The following is a 15,850-nucleotide window of genomic DNA, read 5'->3' as shown; positions in this document are numbered from 1 at the left end:
ATTATTATTATCATGATGATGGTAATAATAATAATAGCTATTATTATTCTTATTTTACACTAGCTGTACCCATTGAATTCACTTATTTCTGATTACTGATTTGTGAAGGTGAACATGGACAGCTGCTGAGTGTTTTGTGGATGCGTTGTTAAAATAATTTTCTTCATTTATATTTTAAGGGATTGCTTCTTCAAAGCTGTCAAGGTTACATTAAAAATATGCTCTTATACTAATGATGCAAATGGGCACCTAAAATGTTTAATAATAACAATAATAATAACAATAAGAATAATAATAGTAATAATAATATATACTTTAATGGCGTTTTGTTTTGTTCCATAAACAACAAAAAGTTTTCAACTGCTATTTCTGATTGAGGTTCAATTCAAATCTTTTAACAAAAAATATAAGCAGACTTTTTAAACAACATATTTCAGTATATAAGAGTATTCTTTCCAAACAAACAACTGGTTTAAAATTATTATTTTTAACGGTACGTTCATTATTCTGTATATATAATACGCTGTATAGATTACTGCAGCGTATGACTTTCCAGTAAGGTAAAAAAAAAAAAAATTTTTTAAAAAGCGAGAGGTTCAGGTTTAATTAGTTGATAAAAAAATTTTCCATCTCTAAATGTTTTCAACCAACCAAAATCAGGGCACTTTTTACCAGGACATATCTTCTCTATCATGATAACAATTTGGAACAGTATAATGCAAAATGATGGGAAACAATACCGAATAATAGATCCTGTCATTAATATATATTGTAGTATTTTATTTGTATAGCGTTTTTAACACCAGACATTGCAACAAAGCAGCTTTACCGAAATCAAGATGTAGATCTCTAATGAGTAAACCAACAGCTACATCGACAAGGAAAACTTCCCTGATATGGCATGAGGAAGAAACCTTGAGAGGAACCAGACTCAAAAGGGAACCCATCCTCTTCTGGGTGACACCAGATAGTAGTATAAACCATTGCTCTTGTACTGTATACTATAAAGTGAAACAGTACTGTGCTGAAAGAATGTTCAGCATGAGCATCAGTCTATGATTACAGCAGCAATTCTTAGGCACAACTCCGCAGTAAACAGGTGAGATTATCTACTGAAGCAAGAGAGACACTTGGGCGAAAAGTGTTTTGGGGAAGCAAAAGTCATGCCAGTATTCACTTCGGACCATCCCGGCAGTAAAATAAAATCAATGACAAGTGCAGGAGCTCCAAGCAAAAGTAGAGCATCAGGATGAACAAGGCAGGTCCAGAGGGTGAGGAGCCACAGCAGTAGAAGCATGTCAGGATCTGGCCCGATCATCAAATCAGGTACAGCACAATGATCTTGTTCATTTTGTTAAGACCATTTTGAGTGGGTTTATATTCTCAGTGGGAGTTTCTGGCCTCACGTGCTTAATTTTATTTATACAGTGTTTGCCATAAAGTTTCCCTTTGCTTTAAAGATTGTTTTACTTGTAAGCAGGAAATTGTAAAATAGTACTTGTTAATCTAATAAAAGAAAATTCTTCCTTGGTTTATTTACTCTGCCTTTGGCTAGTTTTTTTGACTCTTGGGGGTGCTTCTAATGTTTATTCACCACTGTGTAAGATGATTACCAGACTATAGCTGCAAATAAATTCATCCTCGACACACTCAACACAACAGTCAAGTTAAAAACCTCACACATTATAAGCAGTTTGATAGTCATTCAGACAGATATTCTTGTCCTAAAAAAGCAAGGTAAACAAGTAAAAATAGGTTTTATTAAAGACAGAAAAAGGTAACAAAAGAACAAAAAAGCAGACACATCTGAGGTAAGCAACTTCCAAAGCTTAAGCTAATAAGCATCCATAGTCCGGGTTGCTCAACCATAAAGAACGTGTCCTGTGACGAGCGCTCCTTTCTAGCGGTCAGAGAGGGGGAAAAAAAGCATCGGGGTATGAAAGGTCATCAGCGTAGCCTGTCCCAGCGCCAGATAGACGCATCGTCACACACTGCTATGAGAATACTGCTGTCTCTGCTGAAGCTGGTCTGCCTGATGGCTGAAGTGCATTTAGGAAGCGTGAGAGTGGTGCACCTGTAGAATGAGCAAAGTGGCCATCAATCCTATAGTACAGATATTAAGAGTAGGGGCTTGCGTAAAAACGAACATTTCTAGTATGTGAAGTAGGCAAGGATTGAACTTACTTTGCTTTATGAGGATCTTCAACCTCCAGGTCCCACACGTACAGTTTTCCAACCTGATTTCCCAGAGCCAGCATCTGTAGCAACAGCAAATACCGCAACAAACTGTCAGATTACATAAATATTTATAAACATTTGTTCCCTCACTAACCTCAGGTTTTTCTCTTTAAGTAAATATTGGCAAAAAAAATGCTGTTTCTGAGAACCAGAAAGCACAAAGTCCACTGTCCTGGATAAAACTCTCCAGTACTCCTGTAACTGTAACAGAAAACTGCTACAAAGTGCTGATACTGGAGACTCCTCCCATAAACGTTAAAGAAACATCTCCTTACAGAAAGCATCACTATATCAATACTCATATCCTTATATCCATAAAATATGCATCTTAAAAATCTGTTTATTAGACATAAATTATGTAAATTATGTAATATTAACTGGGGATTTGAACTAGTCAGAGCTGCTGTTGTAGAAAATTAAATCAACGTCTGACCAATCAGATATGAATGAATAAATAAATAAATTTCACCAGTGGTGTGCTATAAATCCTGTTAGTATATTTTGTCTTTGAGATATTTTTAAGAACCCTTATACATTTTAACAAATGTAGACTCAACTCTGCTATAGTCTGACACTTTTTTTCCTAACTTAAACTATTATACACTACAATAACTGGAATTTTATTCAGATTAAAATAGTGCAGTGGTTCAGGTCACTCCCTAATTACCCTATTGAGCACTATTTGGGGTGCAGCCATTTTGTAGCACTGTCTGAATTCTCAGTTGACAAATTACATTCCCTGCATTGCCTACATCAAGTCTGGGGTCTCCGTTACTCCTGCCCAATATAGCGCAATACACTGCAAGTGAGCATAGTAAACAGTGAAGGAGGGAGTACGAGAGTGATTTCAGATGCAGCAGAGGTACTTTTCTGTGCATTTTGTAGGCACCTTCTGCCAGAAGTCCATCGAGAAGCGCATGTACCAGATGTCACACTGACTGTAGTCGAATCGGCCCAGAATGGTCACGTTGGATTCACTGGGCTTGATGTGGTCAACATCATCCTCCATCTTCCCGGGTTTCCAGCACACGATGGCGTTTTCACAGGACTAAGACACAGAAAGTGATCCAGTATAGAATGTTAGTTGAATAATTAAACAGAAATTGAAAAAGGATCGAGGATCAATATAAAACAGGACTGACAGACAGTCTTACAGAGATTTATTTTCTCACATTCAATCCTGAATAAGTCCTGTGCTGTTACTCCTGATGTAAATAATCAAATCTCACCTTGGAGAGAATTAAATCCCCAAGCCAGCGCACACAATCTACATAGTTTCTGTGGATGTCCCGTGTGGAGAAATCTGGGAAGTGAATCTTCTGAGACACAAAAGGCCTGAAATATGAAACAGCTATAAACAATAGGCCATATAATAATAATAATAATAATAATAATAATAATATGCATTTTTCAAAGACTTAAGGAACATAAATCAGTGACTGCTTTTTTAAAATCAGTTTAATAATGGGTTAAGGGTCACACAATGTACTTTGGCAGAATTCCACCTCTTTATATGTATAAATGTACTGTTCCTGACCAATGTCAAGGCAAAGCAATTTGTCATCCCACATAGATTAAAAAAAATAAAAAGGTAGCTTACAGGATAATTAATTAGATTTGTACATGTAGGGCTGATAATCCCAATTCTTCTTGCTTTCACTACTGTGTTTAATTCTGATGTAGCAGGCTTGGACTAAGGGATGTCAATCAAGTGTACTTATTATAATTTGGAAGCACGCCTGAACCATTCCCAGATCGGTCTGATCAGCAACTAAATTGCTGTTTAACAATATCTGTCTCATATTTCATAGCCTTTTAAGCTGCACTGCATGTTTCATATTTAGCACTCACTTTTGGTATCATATCAAACATTTTTTTGCACAATACATTGCCTGGGACTTTACTAACTATAGCCATAACCTACAGTGTAACTGTTCTTACCTGTTGGTCTTGCTGGGGTTGTACTCATAAGAGCCTCGTATTGCTTTTTGCATTCTCTCTGAGTTTATTCTCCACAGTTTCAGAGAGTGGTCCATTCCACAGGACATGATCTTCTCCCCTAGTAGGTCAAAGTCCTATAATCCGCAGGATCATATAATAAGAGCTCCATTCAAATGGGAATTAAATTTTTAGACTTTTTACAGTTTATTGTTACTGATTTCACTGTTACACTATAAGTACACTTTTTTAAAGATGTTTTAATGTCACACACACACACACACACACACACACACACACACACACACTCTCTCTCTCTCTCAATTGACCCTATTTCCAAACTTACCGCACTCAAGACCTCATCTCGATGGCCCTCCACACCTCCAAATATGGCTACGAGCGTATCCGTCTGGATGTTCCACAGCCGTAACGCATGGTCTGATCAGCGACAGTGGAAACGTCAGCAACATATTTGAGCAATAGCCTTGTTTAGCATTAAATGCATTCTTTACCTTTGCTCACAGACAGCAGTAGGTTGGGATCTCTCGGATGAAACTTAAGCTCGTTGATTGCGTTTCCATGTCCCACATAATGCTGCAAGCAGACAATGATCACAAATATCACATGATTTCCCTAGTACGTATGTAACCGTATTGTTGTTTCATCTGTATAAAGAACTTCTGGGACAGAACGGGGCCAATACAAGTTGGCTATAATAATTAATATATTAGTCTCAATCCTGATGATATTTCTGTTGTTTAGTGTAGCGCATATTTGCGGTCATGCATTCTATTAAAATATAGTTTTGCACATTGCTCTTGTCTTATAGTGATCACAATGTTTACACTTTCCTTAGTCCTTCAAACAGAACCCCTCGATTGTTACACCTGTGCTAGAGGCATGGTGTTTGGTTATGGAAAGGATGGCATATAATAACTCCCTAGTGGACATAAGGAGAGTGAAAATCATTACGTATTAATGTTAACTTACTTTGACACATTGCATAGTAATGTGGTTGATGATGCGGATGATGCCTCGGGAGCCAGCCACCGCCAACAGAGGGTGACTGGTGCTGGTGTCATACGTCCAAGCACAGGTGTAGAAGTTCTCATCTGCCTGTGCAGTCGTTAAGAAGTAATAAATCTACTCAAATACCTTACAAATAACCGAGGACTGAACTATGGATTTTTTTGCTTTACAATACCAGAGCAGCACTGTCATGATTCAATTCGATTCACGATACTGACTTCACGATTCGATTCCCAGAATGTTTTGAAATCTGAAAGAAGAAAAATTGACCAAAAAGACTGCTTTTTTTTCTTTTTTTTTTCGGAATCATGAACAATGCAAAACAATATGCATTTTGGTCTGTATAAAGCTAAATAAAAAGTTTATTAAACAGAGGTTTGATATTGAAATCAAAATGTAGTCAAGGTTCACCATATCTTTAAAAATAAATACATACATTTATAAATTCTCCCAAAAATTTGATTGTATAACAACTAAGTGGGGAAAACAACCTACTGAAACATTACGAGCACTCTAGCAGCACCTGAGGCGTCATTTTAGTCAGAACTAGAGCTCCAAAGTCAGCTAAAATGGACGATGTTAAAAATTTTATTCTGATAGCAGTGTAGAGATTCACAGACAATTTGTCAGCTGGTACTCTGATTAGGTTAATGCGCATATAGCATGTAAATATCCAACAACTTAAACATGACACTGAATGAAGAAATCACACTTAGTCTGCCTAAAGATGTCTAAAACCTTGCTAACTAACCGTGTTTACGCCTGGCTATACTGATGGCTCAGTGGGATATTTGGAGGAACGTAGCTCAGGCAAACGTAAAAGGTAACATTTCAGCGTTGTTTTGCTGAAATATATATTTTCGGAAAGTTTGTGTGTTAATGTATGTTTTGGCCAAAACCCTTTTTTCCCCCTATTTCAGAGGCATCTAACAGGTTTGTTCAGACCACTACACATATAGTAAAACAATGATTAACACTGACGTTTCATGGTTAAATAGTTTACATTTTTTCAAAATGATGTTGCAATTGATCAAAAACATCCTCAGCAAATGTATACAGAACATCTAAGTGGTCTGAACACTGATTTGTTGAACTGCTCATTTGTATATTTCCAGCTGTGATAACATTTAATGGTATATTGTGCAGCCCTGTACTATATTTTACTGTTACTGATTTAACTAAATGACTAAAGGTAATCAGTACGTTTACATGGACAACAATAATCCGATATTAACCCGATTAAGACGATACTCTGATTAAGAAACTATCATGTAAACAGTGACTGCGTTTACATGGACAACAATAATCCACTCTTAATCTAATTAAGACCATAATTTGATTAAGAAACTACCATGTAAACAGCAACCTTAATCTAATTATGGTCATAATCTAATTAAGCTCTAACCGAATTAAGACAGGTGGAGTATTCCTGTTTTAATCGTATTATGGACGTGCATTACAGACATGTAAACACCTTAATCACATTATGAACATCGTGTGAGCGTTTTCACCGCATTTTGCGACAGGACACAATCACACACGGCAGTTTTACGTTTTACGGCGAACAAGAGAGTTCGGCTGTGTCCCAAACTGCATACTTGCCTACTATAGGCCTGTAGTGGGGAAAAATACATGCATCTCGGCTACTATACAGTAGGTAAGTACGCGGTTTGGGACGCAGCCCATGGCTTCAAGCAGTCGTCTATTTGCACGTACAGCATGACTAATAATTAACCGCACTTGAAGCGTTTGTAAAAAATTTAAATAAAAACACCCAAAACTGTATACGGTACCATAACGAAGACGAACTGTATGTTGATACGTGAAATTCTGGAGGTACGTCAGACGGCACACACACACGGCAGCGCTCAACCGTTTGACGGCAAACAAGAGAGCACGGCTGCGTCCCAAACCGCGTACTTACCTACTGTATAGCAGGAGAAACATGTATCTGAGCTACTATATAGTAGGTAAGTACGTGGTTTGGGACGCAGCCCATGGCTTCAAGCAGTTGTCTATTAGCACGTTTAGCATGACAAATAATTAACCGCATTTTAAGCTTCCGTAAAATTCAAAATAAAAACACCCAATATTGTATACGGTACCATAACGAAGACGAACTGTATGTCGATACGTGAAATTCTGGAAGGACGTCGTGGCGCGGTGACGTAATGACGTGTGCTGTTCATCGATCTATGTCCTATAACATGTAAAACAAGAACATGAAAGGAATATTCTAAAAGCAACTCATGTAAACACCTTAATCACAATATTGTCTTATTCAGAATAAGTTCTATAATTATATTATTGCTGTCCATGTAAACGTAGTCATTGATAAGGAGATGAGGAATAAAGAGAATGAATCAAGGATACATCTGCATCTACATAAGACTGCAGGAGCCGGATCTCTCCTTGGGAATGACATTCATATAAGGTGACCTGTAGAGATCGAGAGAGAGAGAGAGAGAGAAAGAAAAGTATTTAGTTATTCATTCATCATGAAGTTCATTTTTCTTTTATCTGAGAGATAAAAAAAAATAGTACATTTCTTAAAACTTGGTCAGCCATGGTATTTTGGAGGTGTGCACATCAGCCGTCTGTGCACTGAATTTACCCATAAACCCCCTTTCCATGCATTGAAACGTGAAGAGGCTAACATGCTTCAACACAAATATAAACCATCCTTATTTGGCCTTTTAACAGCTAATAAATGGGCCAGTTGTTACTGTTTGACATAAAAATGTCAGAAAAGTAATGGCTAGAGGCTAAACAACGATGCTTAGTGGTTCATCACATACTCAGCTTGAGCCACTCACTCTGTTGCTTCCCACTGTTGCGAAGACGAGGGGGTCGCCCTCCTTACTGTGCCAATTGAACTGGACCCCAAACAAAGGCTGGCCATGGTCTTCCTAAAAAAGGCATTAAACAGAATGATCGGAACAAACAGACATAAACACCACTTTCAATTAAGCAGAGTTTCATCAAGATACAGTGCCCTTCACTAATATTGGCACCCTTGGTAAATATGAACAAAGAAGGTTGTGAAAAAATGTCTATTGTTTAACTTCTTGATCCTTTGTTAAAAAAAAAAAATTCACAAAAATACTCTACTCTCATGGATATCAAACAATTGCAAACACAACACATGTTTATATAAAAACAGCTTTGTTAAATATAGGTGTGCCACAATTATTGGCACCCCTATGAAATCAAATATTACTGGGGGGCACTGTATCTGATCTCTCACTGAGGATATTATAAATGTCTAGTAGTAGTATGTGATGATGACTGGACTCAGCACAGAGGCTGATAAAGCCTGGATGAAAGTAGTGATGGTCCTTTCTTACCCTCAGGCTGTTAACACACTTGAAGGAGTATTTGCATTTCTTCGATTTCCACTTGCCCTTGCCCCAGCTCTTCCTTCCCGGGGCGCTAGCTGTGTTTGTAGGAGTGTCGGGCCGCTCAGCGTTCGTTCCGCTCTCAATGCTGACAGCATCGTCCTAGAACACAGCAACAAGATTAACGATTAGTGCTTCATCCAAAATGACTTCTCAAATATCAACTTGATTTCAGTTAATCGATAAAATCGATAATTAAAATAGTTCATTATGGATTAGTCAGGTCTATTATTCACGTCACTGTGAATAACCCCCGTCAGTGACATCACTTCATAACGGTGAAAAACACATTTCTATGAATAAAACACATCTGAGAAACAGCGGCGGTCACAGAGTGAGCTGCTGTGGGAAACGTGCACGATCCAGGTCGTCCAAAACATGAGAATGTTTTATATTAAGCGCTTCAATCAAACTCATGAGTGTATTAACGTGGCTTGTGTCAGATGCTGCAACAGACAAGTGTGCTGTTTGTGTTCCAGACGTGTTTTCTTCAGCGCAGAAATGACATTTTTACCTTTACATGCTTATCTGTAAATGTTAGAAATTCACACCGGTATTTCCATTTTACATAAAGACTCCTGACAGCGAGTGAGTCTCCATTAAACTTCACTGAATGAGTGCGAGTCCACGCATGCAAGTCCATCAAACAGCACGCGACAGAAAGGAAGCGCAATAACTCTGCCAAAAATATTAATTTTGATCAAATGTGTTGTTTGATGCTATATTTAGAAACAAAAGTAATTGAGAGTAGTAAATATAATGAACATGTCATTGTATATAAATGTAAGAAGTGTCACACATTTACAGAATAAAGTAACGTGTTACTGTGTTTAAATGAGTGAATGTGTGTGTTACTGCAGAACATTCAACTTCGAACCAGGTAACACTGCTTTTGTTTTTCTTTTAGCATTTTTAATATAGTGATTGAACTTCTGCTTTAAAGCTTGTGGACAATCAGGTTTTTTTTGTTTTCAAAATATAATGTTAATATTTTTAAAAATCCTTTGCACAATATATAGCACAGCCCACATAGATACATTTAATACCTTTTTCATAGCCTTTTTCATTAATTTGCATAATGTTTGAAGGACAACATCAAGCAGAATGTGAAATAATGTGTTTTCGAAAAAATACAGATTATAAAAACTAGCCTTTCAATCCAACTAATCGATTAATCGAAGAAACAAGCGACAGATTAATCGATTATCAGAATAATCGTTAGTTGCAGCCCTAATTTCAGTCCCTCAAGGATTTCGCAATCGCAGAAAGTAATGCTGCAATATTTGATGGAGCTTGCAATTTTTCAAAATTACCACAGATTTTCCGCAGATTTGGGCCAATCATGTGACGTCATCACAACGTTTATTCAGCCAAAGCCGTCTTCAATTCACGTGCGTCAAACATGAGTACAGCTAAAAGGTCTCATTTACCAACAAACATCACTGAGAAAGAAATGTCACACAATTGCAAACTCGCCATTTCATGTAGTTTTCCCACAAAAAACTCTGCAAATTGCATCATGAATTTTGAAAAAAGCCGCAGCAAATGTAAAAAATTTTTGACCGTAACGATCACAAAATAACTCTGCAAAATCCTGTATGGACTGTGATCCAATACTGGCCTCAAACACTAAATCAGGGACATTAACTGCCTTAAAGTATGCAGTGACTGTGCCTCTGATATTTCATGTAACTTGACAACAAAACCAGAGCACGTCAGTATTGGATCGGTTTCAGATATGGTACAATATTCAGAGATCTGATGTAGACATTGGAGGAAAAAAACTAAAGCAAACAAACAAAAAAGTGTCATGCCTCTTCTCCTAGATTAGGGGACGTCAACTGGCAGACTGCGGTCCAATTGTGGACACAACCAAGTATTTTCAGTACCTCCAGGATTTCCCAATTTTGTGATCGCAGGAATGAATGAAAAATCAAAAGCAAACTACACAATATTCAGAGGAGCTTACAATTTTTCAAAATTACAGCAGATTTTCCGCAGATCTGGGCCGAGACGCGTCGTGTGACGTCGTCACAGCACGCATTCGGCCAAAGCCGTCTTCGATACCTGTGAGTACAGTTAAAATGTCTCATTTACCAAAAAACATCACCGCGAAAGTCCGTGCAAAACTATTTTGTGCGATAGTAATTTCGTCAATTCAATTACAAAAAAACGCTGCAAATTGCACCGCAATTTTTTTTTTTTTTTTAAAAGTCGCAGCAAAATCTAGCGTTTTGGGCCGCAACAATCACGAAGAGAAAAAAAAAAAACCTCAGCGTAATCCTGTACAGACTATATTTCAGAGAAACCAAGCACTCAAACTGTACTGTAGCAGAACTGATCAGCGTGGAAAAAAAAATTAAACATAGTTCAGACTATTTTTTTTAACACATGGACCAGCTCGCCTTCTGTAGCAGATCCTCTGCCCTGACTTGTTCTGTCCAATCACATACAGATTTATGCAAATTATTTAACTGAAGGCAGTTCACTGAGACAGGAATGTTTTCAAAGACTTTCACTAATCTGTTGTGAATAGTGTAGTGAAGACATAACTTGTTAAAAAAAGAAAGGACAATTAAAACAATATTTAAAAACGACTGGACAGAGGTGTACGAGTTTATTTTCTAGCTTCGAGTTCAAAACAAACATCTCATCTATTCAGAGTCCATAGAGTTAGTTAAAAGTAGTAACATGAAGTTTGAAAAACCCAACAACACAAAAATCATTTCTTCAAATTGTCTCATTTCCAAATAAACTAAGCATTAATACTTAAAAATTAAAATGTTTAGTTGTTGATTCGGACCTTGTAAGCAATGAATTTTATGAAGCTGAGCCTTATGATAATATTTTTATGTAGCTGTACCTGAATTGTCACAATCAGGGGAAGCAGTGCTGTAAGAGACCGCTCTCACTCTTTCATACTGACTACTTTCCTTGTCTTTAAAGTGCACCTAGTAAAAAAAAGTCTGCAAAACTTCAAAAATCAAAGCGCACAACAAACTGAGTTATTGACTCCCAAAAGAAGGAACCGATTCTGAACAGATGAAACGAGTCGTTAGTAATCCCGGACTTACTTCCTGCACTAACCCCTACGCAATTCCGGACTTACTTCCTGCACTAACCCCTACGCAATTCCGGACTTACTTCCTGCACTAACCCCTACGCAATTCCGGACTTACTTCCTGCACTAACCCCTACGCAATACCGGACTTACTTCCTGCACTAACCCCTACGCAATACCGGACTTACTTCCTGCACTAACCCCTACGCAATTCCGGACTTACTTCCTGCACTAACCCCTACGCAATTCCGGACTTACTTCCTGCACTAACCCCTACGCAATTCCGGACTTACTTCCTGCACTAACCCCTACGCAATTCCGGACTTACTTCCTGCACTAACCCCTACGCAATTCCGGACTTACTTCCTGCACTAACCTACGCAATTCCGGACTTACATCCTGCACTAACCTACACAATTCCGGACTTACTTCCTGCACTACTAACCCCTACGCAATTCCGGACTTACTTCCTGCACTAACCTACGCAATTCTGGACTTACTTCCTGCACTAACCTACGCAATTCCGGACTTACTTCCTGCACTAACCTACGCAATTCCGGACTTACTTCCTACACTAACCTATGCAATTCCGGACTTACTTCCTACACTAACCTATGCAATTCCAGACTTACTTCCTGCAGTAACCTACGTAGGTTTGTAACAAAAAGCCCCACCTCTGGTCTTCATTGGCTACTCGCGAACAGACTCTCATTATGTTAGTGGGCGTTTACTTTCCAGCAGTAGACCAATCACAGTAGACTGGGACATCTGACCAATCAGAGCAGAATATGCACTCTGAAAGGAGGAGTTTAGAATGAATCCTTTAGAACGGATCATTGAACGAGTCATTTGTGACACTTGGGGGGGTCAATTTAAATTATGAGCACATTAAAGTGTTTTTTGATCTTGGGTGCATGTAAATCTATTGTATGAGGCCTTTAAAACAAAATTAGGCACGTTTCAAAACCATAATAGGTGCACTGTAAAGTCAATGCAATTGCTCTTCATAATGTACCAGTGTGTCAGCAGGATTAGCATCTCTGCCTATAAAACACCCACCCACACACACACAAAGGCAAGGCACTGCAGCTAGTCCAACCACAAAGCACATGAAGTAGATCTAATTAATTTACACTTTGTATTACGTAATTTAGTTAGTAATGATAAAAAAACAACTTGAAAACAATATCCATATCAGGAAACATCAAAACAAACTCAGACAATTGTCCACCATGCAACCCAGCATGCTAGCAAGCTATTAGCCAGTCTCAGTCAATAAAGCACACTGGGCTCTCAGTGCAGACAAAAACAAGCGGAAAGAAAACGGAAAACAAAAACATTTCCCATCAGTATAAACATGTAAACACGCTGAAAGTCCTGCTCTTATATAAACAGCTGAGTGAACTTACTACAAACCACAATGACAACTTCGCTAAGAGCTTCAACAATACTGCTTTAGAAATATTACTACCGCCTCAAACAACCGTTTATACATCTATAAAATATGTTTGTTTTTTTTAAAATACACACTTCGCTTACATTTTCATCCCCGGAGAGGTCAGGGTTGCTGTTTTCATCGCTGCTCAGTTTCTGCTTTTTTGCCGGCATGATGTCGTTTCCCGCCTCGGCATGAGCCTCGGACATCTTACCCCTCATCCTCCACGGTTTTACTGCCGGAAACCAGGCGTGTACTGCTGCAAAAACGACTCAGCGGCTACCTCCCAAACGCCTACGTACTCCACACATTAGAGCACTACGTAGGGCACGAAATAATGATTTCTACGTCAGATAGTGCACTAAGCGTGTAAAAAAAACCCCTGCGATTTAGGTTTCACCCAGTTAGATATCTTCGTTCACTAGATGGAGCTCTTTACACAAGCAACGTTTCGCAGCTAAAAGGGACGTGTTGTATTTTATTCATTTATTTTTAATCAACATCGAGATTTTAACACTGTTTCAACTTTCTTTAATAAAACAGCGCGATGTTGGACTCTCGATTCCGATTGGTCAGAAGGTGTTCATTAAAAAAAGACACTTAATACATTTACAAAGGATGAATACAGATTAATAGAACCGTACATTACAGCATAATAAATAAGACAAGCAAGAAGGAAAGAATTAGAGCATATACACATGTAATCAACACAGGAGGTGTACATGGATTTGTATAAATTATTTACATTTATACAAAGATCCATTTCCATCATAAATTCTTGCATCCTTGGGGTTTGCATTTATGGATTTAGTATTTTCTATATAATTAAAAAAAAAAAAAAGATATCAAACAAACTTATTATTATCATCCACATCACTTCCACAATAATGGAAAATTATATCCTTTTCACTTAGTTGTACCTTAACCCCATGAAGATTTTATTTTTATTTTATTTCAATATTCAATATTCTGACAAATTGTTTATATAAATTATTGTATGTGTTTATATTTATTTAAAACAAAAGTATTATGTGCAATTCATTAATACATTGACTTTGAAAAAAACAAACAAACAATTAACTACTGTATGGTAATGGAATCACACCACCCTATACACCCCAGTGTGTTGTATTCCTCACGTAAAAAACCTTTGGTTGAGTAGAACTTTTTTGGTATGCTATATTTATCTTGGGCATTATCTACTTTAGGGTTGAACTAGTTTCGCTTAGTTAACTGGTTTGACTTGTCTCATGCTACATTCTCCTGCTCATTAGAAGTACACAATCACATGTACATAATCAGAAACTAGACCACTATTATTCCCTTTATCCAACCTTCAAACTGTTCTTTCCTACTGTACCTCTTGATGAAACACATAAGAAGTCAGAAACTCAAGTGTGAAAAATTGTTTACAAAGCTTCCACTTGTATTTAGGATTTGAAAAGAAGTTCATGTATTCACCGATTAGTTCCAAAACACTCATATGTGACAAATACCAGATCACATAATGTATAATGTATTCGGTCTATCTGTAGTATTGGTAGGCAATGGACAGTAATAATGTATTGATGTGTCATAAAACAGCCACACTGGAATATAAATTGTATGGTATGATGACATAGATTGGTATACAGTTATGCTTCCTTATTTTATTTTTTTAGTGTTTCGTAAGCAACATATTACCCGAATTGTAGGCTACACTCTTAAAAAAAAAAAAAAGGTTCCAAGGTTTCATTAGTTCCGCCATCTGGAGGACCCTTAAAGGTTCTATGTAGAACCCATTAACAGGTGGCTATTCTGAAATGACTCCCTATTTGACACAGCACACCATAAAAAATAAAATAAAAAATAACTTAATAATAACATGATAATAACAACCTTCAAACCTCAATCTGGACAGCGGAATCTGTCACTATTTTCAAAAAACAGCTAAAGACCCACCACTTCCATGAGCATTTAACTAACCCCTAACCTGCCAAATCCCCATTATTAAAAATAAATAAATAAATACATGAATAAAAACACTGGCTCTTACACCTTTACTCTGCACACTTTGCTTCTCTAGAACTCAATTATAAATCTTGTATTGCAGCACTACTTGTATTGTTGTCTGCTTGATATATCACTTTGCTTGTATTTCCTCATTTGTAAGTCGCTTTGGATAAAAGTGTCTGCAAAATCAATAACTGTAAATGTCAAATAAATGTAAATGATAATAAGCCACATGAAGTTTCCAAGTAGAACCTCTTTAGGAATCTAAGTAACCTTATCTATTCAAAGAACTCCAGAGAGCCGATATTTTTCAGAGTGTATATAAGCGTGATATGTAGTGGGACAGTATGCTGTTTTGAAATTTGAAGGTCTACTTCTCCTTGTACTTGCTATTGTCATATTTGGGCATAAGGAAGTGACCGGGTTAAACTGGAACAGTCAGAGGAGGAAAAGAGTTCAAATTGAAAAAAAAAAAGTCTGTATTGTGAGCAAAGGCTGTTTATGCACAACACAGTTTAAAATCATTGTAGGTCTTTATTAAAAATCATAGATAAAACCCATATAATGGACATTACATCCATTTTCAAACCATATTGATGGCTGCATCATACCACAAGGAATGTGTCATTTCACATGGGAATATCATATTCCATGATCTGGAAAGTGAACTAGGGTAATGAGAGTGCATGATAGCTTTAAAAGTGTCAAACCAGGTGTATGCCTGTGGTATATTACACAACCATTTGGAATGAAGCAAAG

At 37.4% G+C, this 15,850-nt stretch overlaps 1 protein-coding gene across 2 annotated transcripts; it reads right to left on the bottom strand.

The window, feature by feature from the left end:
- Window positions 1-1,742: 1,742 nt before the first annotated feature.
- Window positions 1,743-15,282, bottom strand: eed (embryonic ectoderm development). 2 transcript variants are annotated; one of them, XM_053615885.1, is made up of 12 exons: window positions 13,195-15,282; window positions 8,553-8,705; window positions 8,022-8,114; window positions 7,579-7,644; window positions 5,167-5,292; window positions 4,689-4,770; window positions 4,523-4,614; window positions 4,180-4,313; window positions 3,468-3,573; window positions 3,128-3,286; window positions 2,185-2,258; window positions 1,743-2,074 (listed from the first exon to the last, which is right to left on the bottom strand). In XM_053615885.1, exons 1-12 carry the CDS (start codon window positions 13,318-13,320, stop codon window positions 1,948-1,950), a joined length of 1,338 nt encoding a protein of 445 aa, XP_053471860.1. In that variant the 5' UTR covers window positions 13,321-15,282; the 3' UTR covers window positions 1,743-1,947. The 2 variants fall into 2 exon arrangements, with proteins under 2 accessions (XP_053471860.1, XP_053471861.1); XM_053615886.1 differs by having other exon boundaries at window positions 13,204-15,270.
- Window positions 15,283-15,850: the final 568 nt, after the last annotated feature.

Source organism: Ictalurus furcatus, chromosome 26 (assembly GCF_023375685.1).
Source record: "Ictalurus furcatus strain D&B chromosome 26, Billie_1.0, whole genome shotgun sequence".
NCBI classification, from domain to species: Eukaryota; Metazoa; Chordata; class Actinopteri; order Siluriformes; family Ictaluridae; genus Ictalurus; species Ictalurus furcatus.
Note: the sequence above shows the minus strand (reverse complement) of the source record. Positions and strands in the feature narration are given on the sequence as shown.